The sequence below is a fragment of the Rhagoletis pomonella genome, unplaced genomic scaffold, assembly GCF_013731165.1.
Source record: "Rhagoletis pomonella isolate Grant_MI unplaced genomic scaffold, Rhpom_1.0 Rhpom_scaffold_00008, whole genome shotgun sequence".
Classification (NCBI taxonomy): Eukaryota; Metazoa; Arthropoda; class Insecta; order Diptera; family Tephritidae; genus Rhagoletis; species Rhagoletis pomonella.
The window spans coordinates 20,112,885-20,123,502 of record NW_023458562.1 but is presented as its reverse complement, the minus strand read 5'-3'; the positions used below and the strand labels follow the sequence as shown (position 1 = coordinate 20,123,502).

At 37.1% G+C, this 10,618-nt stretch overlaps 1 protein-coding gene and 1 long non-coding RNA gene across 2 annotated transcripts; one reads left to right on the top strand and one right to left on the bottom strand.

Moving 5' to 3' along the window:
* Positions 1–240: 240 nt before the first annotated feature.
* LOC118744331 (protein peanut) lies at positions 241–2,252 on the top strand. Its single transcript, XM_036477250.1, has one exon. It carries the CDS (start codon positions 538–540, stop codon positions 2,128–2,130), a length of 1,593 nt encoding a protein of 530 aa, XP_036333143.1. The 5' UTR covers positions 241–537; the 3' UTR covers positions 2,131–2,252.
* Positions 2,253–2,556: 304 nt separating this feature from the next.
* On the bottom strand, positions 2,557–3,988 carry LOC118744332. Its single transcript, XR_004993527.1, has 2 exons — positions 3,820–3,988; positions 2,557–3,305 (listed from the first exon to the last, which is right to left on the bottom strand). It is a non-coding gene; the product is annotated as an uncharacterized LOC118744332 (long non-coding RNA).
* Between the last annotated feature and the right edge of the window lie 6,630 nt (positions 3,989–10,618).

Sequence of the window (10,618 nt, the reverse complement as noted above, 5' to 3'; positions counted from 1 at the left end):
AGCGTGATATAGTTCCTCTGGCAATACTGCCGCTGTCATTGCTGGAAAATACACAATTGCTGTGACAGCACTTGCGTTGCGACGTTGACGTCAACTTCGTTTGAGTGCGCTGAGAGTGGCAGCGGCCGAACAATCACTGGAGTGAGAGCGAACAACGTGTATAATTTACGATTTCATCGCACACTGTCACTTTCGGGCCTTCTTTCGCATGTGTGTCACGTATTCGTGGCTGGAATTTGGCTCATCGCTCTATCTCTCTCTGGCGAATACCTAATCGCCGCAGCTGGTGTAGTTTTGCTGGAGTCGCTTCAGTTCGCGTTCGAATTTTGTTGACACAAATTGACATACAAAAGGAAAATATACGAAAAAGGCACAAGCAAATTGTGGAAAAAAAACTCATAAAACATAAAGGAAGAAAAATAGGTGTGACAGCGCGTTGTGGAAAGTACATAATATTTTAGTATAATTGTGCGAAAATCCTGCAATTGTGTGTTAGAAAAGCGTTAAAATAGTGGTAACGCGAGAAAATTTCGCAGCATGCAAAGCCCGAGAACGAATGCTGTCAATGGAGCAATACAATCGCTGCCCAGTACACTGGCGCAATTGGCGTTGAGGGATAAACAGCCTCCGCAGTTGCCACAAACACAGCCGCCAAGCGTGCTTAACAAGAGTCATCTACTAGAAGGCTCATCGTCCACCAATGGAGGTGGCGGTGCAGTGGGTGCCAATATTGGCAACAATGCAGCTGCAAGCGGTGCTGCCGATTCGAACAAAGTGACCACCGAGTTGCAGGAGAAGGAAAACCAAAACCAGCTACAGCAGAAGCAGAAACCGCCACTGCCTGTGCGCAACAAACCAATGGAAATAGCGGGTTATGTCGGCTTCGCCAATCTGCCAAATCAAGTGTATCGCAAAGCGGTAAAACGCGGCTTCGAGTTCACACTGATGGTTGTGGGTGCGAGTGGTTTAGGCAAGTCGACACTTATCAACTCCATGTTCTTAGCTGACATCTACAATGCGGAACAATATCCTGGTCCGTCGCTACGTCGCAAAAAGACTGTTGCCGTTGAGGCTACAAAGGTACTGCTCAAAGAGAATGGCGTCAATCTAACGCTGACTGTTGTGGACACACCTGGTTTTGGTGACGCTGTCGATAACACAAATTGCTGGGTACCTATACTCGAATATGTAGACAGCAAGTATGAAGAATATTTGACGGCTGAGTCACGCGTCTACCGCAAACAGATACCAGATAACCGAGTACATTGCTGTTTGTATTTCATTGCGCCATCCGGCCATGGACTGCGACCATTGGACATTGCTTGCATGCAGAGTCTCTCCGACAAAGTGAATCTGGTGCCAATCATTGCCAAAGCTGACACAATGACACCAGACGAGGTGCATCTCTTCAAAAAACAGATCCTCAATGAAATTGCCCAGCACAAAATTAAGATCTACGATTTCCCCTCAACCATTGAAGACGCTGCCGAAGAAGCAAAGACTACACAAAATCTACGCGTACGCGTTCCTTTCGCTGTTGTTGGTGCCAACTCCATAATCGAAATGGATGGCAAAAAAATTCGCGGTCGCCGCTATCCATGGGGTTTGGTAGAGGTGGAAAATCTGGGTCACTGCGATTTTATTGCGCTACGCAACATGGTCATACGCACACATTTACAGGATCTAAAGGATGTTACCAACAATGTGCACTACGAGAACTACCGGTGCCGCAAATTATCCGAGCTAGGACTAGTCGATGGAAAAGCCCGTCTTTCCAACAAGAATCCTCTGACACAAATGGAAGAAGAGAAACGCGAGCACGAGTTGAAGATGAAGAAAATGGAAGCGGAAATGGAGCAGGTCTTCGATATGAAGGTGAAAGAAAAAATGCAGAAGTTGAAGGACTCTGAATTGGAGTTAGCGCGACGTCATGAAGAACGAAAGAAGGCACTGGAATTGCAAGTACGTGAGTTGGAGGAGAAGCGGCGTGAATTTGAACGCGAGAAGAAGGAGTGGGAGGAAGCTAATCATATCACACTTGAGGAATTGAAACGACGCAGTCTTGGCGCGAATAGCAGCAGCGATAATGTTGATGGCAAGAAGGAAAAGAAAAAAAAGGGACTGTTCTAAATTTTTAAAATTAATCCTAGAAACAGTATTTGAGTAACTAGAACACACAAAGAAGCAAAATTAAAGTTAAATAAATTCAAAGCGACGCGAAAGCGGCCACATGAAGCAGGTGGCGTTGGGAATATACGCGACAATGAAGGTAATAATGACGACGATGTTAAAAAACAGACGATATGATGATGATGATGACGGTAATGACGAATTGTATTAAGTAATAAAATACCTAAAATTGTATTTAAAATACTACTTTACAAAGCAAGCAACCGAAGCAAAAAACCCCAAAAACAAAAAACGATTTTCCCCTAGATCCCCTCAGCTAAAAAACACGAGTAACGTACATACTCTCCTTGCATTAATTATAACACTATAACCTACAATACATACCTACAAAAATATAAAAAAAAATATATATATAATAAAGTCTTCTTTAGTTTAAAATATGTATTGCTTTCACTTAATTTCTTTATTCACAGAGCATCTCATTGACTTTACAGGCCCACCGCTATCATCTAATATAATGTGCTGGTGGATGTGTACATAGATCCTATATCTATAACCATATGTATATCTGTATGTTTTAACACTATTTTCCCAGCATTTTATTTCATAGTAACGACTGGCGTAGTGAGTGCGAATGAATGTCTGCTAATGATGTGGCTTCGCATGATAATTGCTTCACATTCTACTGTCGCTGCTGATAAATTTGTTTATTATTGCACGGTAGTCATAATTGATATGGAACACATGACGCACACGTAGTTGACACAGCCTCTGGATAACCCTCCCTACACCCTCACAGCATTTCTCGCGCTTAAGTTTACCATTGACCGTATGCTTACGCTACGTGAAAGACAGCGAGCGTAGGAGTTGGATGCATCACACTTTTGTGGTGATAATTAGCTGAGTTGCTGAGGCCAGGCCACAGGCGGTTTTGTGTGCTGTTGTGTTCTGTTCGCGTGTCGTAGACTACTTCTGTGCTTTTTCTATTGCTTGTTTGTTTCTGTGGAAGATGCCGCAGTCTCTTCAAATTGAAAAGGTGGATGGCGGTAGGTGTGAAGGGGGGAGTTGGAGGTGGCCTAGTTCCTTGGGTGGCAAAGAAATGCTTGTGGGTATATTAAGCGTGTGCGATGTTCTGATTAAAATCGATTTATAAAATCTTATGCACCTAAAATTATCTACGAGAAGAGAATTATATTAAAGACAAACCATTACCAAAGAATTACTTATATTTGGATATGTCCTTAGAACGTAATGTATAAATGAAAACCCAAATAACTACATGCATTTATAACTATTTCATTATAAATTCTTTTATTCAGTTGAATTTGCGCTGCTTGCACTTTCATAATTCAGCTGAACTCTAGAATCTCGTATCAGCAGTTTGCAATGCGGAAACGGAAATTACTTGTACATAAAAAAAGTCAAACGTAAAAGTAGGATAGTAACTTTCCAAAGGTTTTTAAACTAAACGGATTCCAAGTACGAGAAAGTGCATAAAAATATGTTCAAAATGCATGCAGCTCAGAAGAAATATATATGTACATATATATGTATATATTTTTTGAGGTAATCAAACCGTAATACGACAAGTCATTATACGAGTAGCAGCAAATTATATATGTACATATTTGCCTCTACATGTATACACATACATATTTATGTACATCTACTATACATATGTTTGCATACGTAAACACTTCGGCATGTACACATATGGAGTGGTGCTATATGGGCTTATGTGGACAAGCCGTGCCGCCAGTGGTGTTGTCTGCTTCGGCCCAGGCCAATTTCAACACAAAGCATTCCATAAACAGAAGTTACTTAGAAATTGTTTAGCGGTTTCGTTGAGTATTTTGCGACATTGCGATGGGCCGCCGATCAATGAACGTTGTTGAGTCAGATTTGAAGCGAATGGACAGCAGAGCTTCGAATGGAGCAACTTTTTTAATGGGCGAATGAAAGGAATGGGGGCAGGGGTGATAGACCGGCGAAAAGTGGTGATCGGACGGTTGATTGGATGGCGAGAATTTGAACATATGTATATATACATACATATGTATGCAGTATACAAGATCTGTATATGTATTTATTATACGTATATTTATTTCCATATGCATATGTAAGTACATACATATGTACATACATATAGTGCCGGACAAATAAATAAAGTCGAGACATTTTGTCAGGTTCGATTGTTTTTATTTTGTTGGTTTAATGCTTATTATTTTTTTTTATAATAATTTAGCTTATTATCTAACAAAATCCATATAAATAACTATTTCAGACTTTGCGCAAAAATTATATTAATTCTGAAAAAGTTCCACCAAATTTTCAAACTTTTTAATCAGAATTTTGGAACAAAGTTTGGTTTACAGTTTTCCAGCACATTAAATTTAATTAGAGTAAAGTGCAAGTGGGAATTACTAAAAAATTCCATTAATAATTTACGCATTTTATGCCAAACAAAGTACGTTCGAATTTTTTTTTTGTCAAAAATCGAAGTGGTTTTTTACCAACTTGAAACTTGCACATTATTATATTAAAATTTAAAGGGTTGCAAACCTACACACCAATTTTCTTTAACATGCAATTGTGGCAAAATATACTTTGAATATATGAGCAAACTATTAAGCTAAAAGATTGAAATTTTCTATAAATTTTATAATTTTTGCACAAAGTCTGACATTTGGATTGATATGGTTTTTGTTATATAATGAGTTATGCCTTTAGAAAAAAATAATAACCATTGACGGCGGATGTGACTGAGTTGTTATAGGTGCATTCCATTACTCCGTAGGACTTGGATTCGATCCCTGGTTTGAATAACCTCTAAAATACAACCAGTTTTTCCGATTGTATTTCTGCCATTTGTCCGACACTGTACGTATGTATATACATGCATGCATGTATATAGTTGATGGATGTACATACATGCGTACATATGTACATATGAAAATACATGCCTACTTATGAACATTTGCAATGGATGACTCAACCGTGCATAAAAAATGTATTTAGCTCCAAAACAAAGCAACGGCAAAGTATGGCGTTAAGTGGTGCAAATACGAACACAGCGCAACGTGAGCTTTGAATAACAGCCAAAGACTCAGTTGAGTACATATTTTCAAAGCAACGACTGTATTTAAAAAAATATTAAATAAGTAAGGACGACACTGGCTTTGGCTATAAAAAAAAACTGTTGATTGTAGAACTAAATGAAAAATCTTGAATAATATTGAATATTCAATTAAAACTACACACTACTACACTGCCGGAAAAAAGTATTGGCACAGCAAATTTTTCACAATATATGCAACAATTTTCATTCTAATATTTTTTTACTAGAATTTAATGGGCTGCAAAACTGCATACTCAAAAAAAATTCTTAAAAATCTGATTAAAAACTTGAAAATTTTGATGAAAATTTGCTGAAGTTTTGCGAGTTTTGCACAAAGTTTAGGAATTATATTTTTATGCTTTTTGTTGTTGAATGAACCATATTTTTATACAAAATTGGCGGAAAAATATTAGAATAAAAATTGTTGCGTATATTGTAAAAAATTTGCTGTGCAGTGTATGTATATATGTATCACGATTTCCATGAAAATGTTAACTACCACTGAAAGCTTTTTCAAGTTGGCTGCATCGTTCTCGGCTATTAATAATAATAGTAATAGATTGGCGCTTATCCATATGTTAGTGTTTGGCCCAGCTTCTCCTTCAATTTGTGGCGTGTGCCTTGATGTTGTCATACAAAGATGAGGGGCCACAGTTTTACGCCGACTCTGAACGGGGATTGCATTTTGATGAGGAGCCGAGGGACGGCCGCTGTTAAAAAACAATTTTTTCAATATTTTTTTGCGATGTTGCTTTGACCATAGCTTGAACCCAGGCCCTGTGGAATGGTAGAGCGCACTGCTTACCGCTACAACACAGCGTCCGCTCTCAGCTATTAAGCTTGTAAAATATATATTCTCTTCATCATGGGAGTGTATTTTTAAGCTTCTTTCTATTGCCTACAGAGTGTCGTTTTCAGAAAAAAAGTATAAATTTTTACTGCCACGTGATAGAATAATCTTTTCTGGGCTATTTAGGCTTTTTAAAACATACCTTTCCAAAGATATATAATTTGGTTAGAAATCAGACACCAAATAAAGAAGTTAAGGAAAAAACTGATTTATCTGTTTTTACAGGGCGCTGAAAAAAATGTACACTCCTGAAATACTCTCATACATACATATCTATTATAAAGTAATTTTTGTAGAAAAATCCCATACCTACTTCATTAAGTGTTTCCAAAAATGAGTGGTCTGGAGAAGTTTGAAATTCCATACAGAAATATTGTAAAATGATAGGAACCGAAAATAGAGTGCAACGTACAACGTGTAACTGTCCTCTCTGATCACCGCAGAGATGTGGGTAATAATTATAATCTGCTCCTCTCCTAAACATGGAAAGACGACGGATCTTGGGGGAATCTGCTAGGCCAATCTCGCTCCTCTCCCCTGTGCCTTGAAGCCTATGGCCAGCGCGTATCGATGGAGCAAGGCTCGTAGGCCACAGCCTCTCCGAGTTTGATGATAACAACAGGTGTATTGAATGTTGGTTCCTTCTACCACTAAGACAGGAATAGAAAAAAAATCGTCTAAACAAATTACAAAAAGGTTTTCTTATTTAATTCGTTTGCTCAAAATGCATTAAAAATTTCCTCCATTACAAACAAGGCTGCAAAGTGCAAAGCCAGACGCTTAAAAGAGACTTAAGGATTTAGCTTGTTTAAAAAAAAAAAAAAAAAAAAAATTGTTTTTTTTTTTGTTGCACCATACAATCTGATTTGGAAGAAATAGTATACAGGGAGTATGATTTTTAAAATCCGAGCATGCAATCAGAATACAGTTTTTACTAACGCTGTGCCTCTAGAACTCTGTTATGGGAAATAAAAGTTGACCAAATCAGACGAAAGTACACATCTCTCTGACGGAGAAAATTAAAACACAAATTTCCATAAAGGGTATATGAATACAAAATAACTGACTGGTATGCCCACTTTCGAATTGAGGCTTCTTCGCGTTCCGGCTGTTTGGTGGCGCGCAATATTTGGAAATGCTCTCGCCTACCCACTGCACTGTGGCCGATTGCGACACGCTGCAATCGCCAGTGGCAGACATTCAAAGCTAAAACGGTTGTAGCTCAATGCATTTCAAAATCGTTCCTATTTTATTGCCATACATTTGGTTTTTGTTCTTGCTGCAATGCCACATCGGGCAAATGCTGATAAGTAATGGGGGGAAAACGTCTTATAAAAAGGAAAAAAACTACAAATAAATATAGTAATAACAACAACAACAGCAATAGTATCGGAAATTATTGGGTCGCGAACGCCGAGGCATGCGTGTCTACCTAAATACATATATACATATGGATGCGTGTACACAAATTCTAGAAATACATATAAATACAGTAGACACACAGAATTATCGTACATATGTACATTAGATCGCACTACCTTCTAAGCAAACAAGAAAAGTTCGTCGTACACGCCTGAGACGAAAGAAATTTGGATTTTTTTTTTGTATACACTGCCGGCAAAAAGTATTGGCCCAATATACGCAACAGTTTTTACTGCAAAACTTTTCCGACAATTTTTTATAAAAACACGGCTCATTCCACATCAAAAAAACATAAAAATATAATTTCTAAACTTTGTGCAAAACTCGTGATAATTCACCAAAATTTCATGCAGATTTTTAACTTTTTAATCTTACTTTTTAGAATTTGTTTGAGTATGCAGATTTGTAGCCCAATCAATTTTATTGTAATAAAGCAGAAGTTCTAAGTAGCTACGAATTACCGTTGATTTTTGGCATTTTTTTCACGCAGTCTTCCATACAAAAAAAAATTTTAGAAAATACTTTATATGGAAAAAATGTAAAACACCTTCAACAAAAAAATATCAAAAATCAATGCGATTTTTGACTAACTCCGAGCTTGCATTTTTTATACTAGAATTTAATGGGCTACAAAACTGCATACTCAAGAAAATTCGAAAAAATCTGATTAAGAAATTGAAAATTTGCATACAAATTAATTGAATTTTTGCGAGCTTTGCACAAAGTTTAGAAATTGTATTTTTGTGTTTTTTGTTGTAGTATAAACCATATTTTTATAAAAAAAATTGACGGAAAAATATTAGAATAGAAATACATACATAGGTGCATACATTATTGTAGTGTAGGTACATAAGTATTTTTTATTTATTTGACGAGCCTAGGGTTCGCCTTTCTACGCTTCGGCATTTACAGTTGGATCTTAAACTATGATTTTCGATGTGTTAATTGACCTCAAGTACCCTATTCTAGTACTTACGCACCCGATCTCAGTTCTTATCGTCCCATCGTACCACACTAATGTCCGTAAATTAAATCTCACCAAAAATAATTAAACTTTTGCAAAGTATTTTGGGATTTCCAGTAGATCTATTTACAAAAAATCATTTCCAAATGTAGGTGTCACCGAAAAATATGACGAAAAATGTTAAAAGGCAACACTGGGCTGCTTGAATTCAATGAACTTTGGGTAACACAACAATTTACATCGATATACCTTAAGATCCGACTGTAAATGCCGAAGATACGTATAGCGGAGAATGTAAAAAGGCGACCCCTACGTTCGGAAAAATAAAATTTTTAGTCTGGCGTGTATGGCGAAGTTTTTTTTCGGTATGGTCTAATGTACACACAGTAGTTGAGGAACTTAAAAAAAATCTAAATGGTGCCGAGAAATGAAATCGTGGAATAACGTTCCTTTTTTTAATTAAATTTGATTTCTTCCGAAATGTTAACAAAAATAAATTTGTAAATACTTTTATTTAAATTATTTTAAACTTTATAAGCGTTTGGCAATTAAAGTTGTATAAGTAAGTAAATATGTTTGTACGTATGTATATTAGAGGTATACGCCGCCGAGCCACGCCGCCGCCGCCGCCGTTTTTTGTCATTCCTCACGCGCCGCCGCCGAGTTACGAAAATATCGGCGCGGCGGCGGCGGCGGCGGCGTTCGGCGCCTAAGGAATTTTGTACAAAGTTTTCATGATGTATGTACATTGAATACATCGTTTGAAGGAACTAAATATTACTTGTATAAAAACACAATTTTACGAAATGAAAATTACATTTTTAAATTAGTTTTTTTTTTGCATAATTTGGGTCACTGGACAAGAGTATGATCCCCTTTATTTTTTCCAAAAATAGCATAACTTAGAAAAAACATAGGTAACATATTTTTTGACGACAGCGTTTATTACAGTTAAATTAGGGTCAAATACTGGTAATCTAACGATTTTTTTCCGCAGTAGACAATTCTTTTCTATACTACAAAAATACTACTTTTTTATACACCTACTACAACAACAAGAAACTTATAACACATCAAAAACTTTAGCTCCAATATCTCAGAAAGCAGTTTTAATAGAAGCGGCCTCTTTGCATCTAACTCCTCAATTATTGAAGATAAATCAAAGACAAGTTGATTTTTCTATGTATTTTTTTAATATCTTAAACAAACACTTTTTTGCTAATATTTACATTCGTAAGTTATTTTATTCTGGGGTCCCACATACGTATACAAGTACTAGGTGGCTGTGTGAAAATTACGTTAGCATTCCTTAGTGGTGGTCAAACCCCAGGAAGGTTTTGCTCCCTCGCATCGCTATGTTTTCTACACAGGGTTAAAGTTCCCTCTTTATGGTAAACATTAGTATTATTTTTCATTACATTCGGTTCTCCTTAGAAAAATTTGGCGCTTCATATTTTAGTGGAAGTTTTAACCATCTATAAGCCATTTTTTTCAACAGTGGGTCAAAAAGTCCCATTCTGGTTCGAGTTGATAAGACTATTGCAAAAATTTATTGAGAGCGACATAAATTACCCCAATAACTAAACTTTAAACAAAATTTGTTTCTTTAAATTTAAATAGTACATCATCTGTAGAGAATATAGAGATCCGTGTGTGTATGTATGTATATACCTCAGACCTTCTTCTGTTCGCCCATCAATCAGCGCCAGACACTCAACATTTTAATTCAAGTAGGAAGTAATAATATTTAAATTTAAAACTAATTCAATAATGAAATAAATAGAATTATAATAATAGAATAATTGGCATGGCGAATGCCTAACGCTGACGAGTTGAAATGATAAGATTAGTAGCCTCATGGCTCTTTGAAATCTACCTTATGAGAAGTAGCGCCGGCGTTTCCAGACGCGCCGGCGTCGCCGCCGCCGCCGAATATTTTTGACGTTGACCACGCCGCCGCCGCAAAGCCTGTCGGCGTAAACCTCTAATGTATATATAACAAAGCGCGATCGCGTGAGTGCATTGAAGCGATCGCAGAATTGCCGGAATGTTGAGGACGACTCTCACGTTCTGCTCGTATCGTACTCTCTTTATTTGCAATGGGCATTTTAGTTTTCTCATTTTGTTTTTGGAA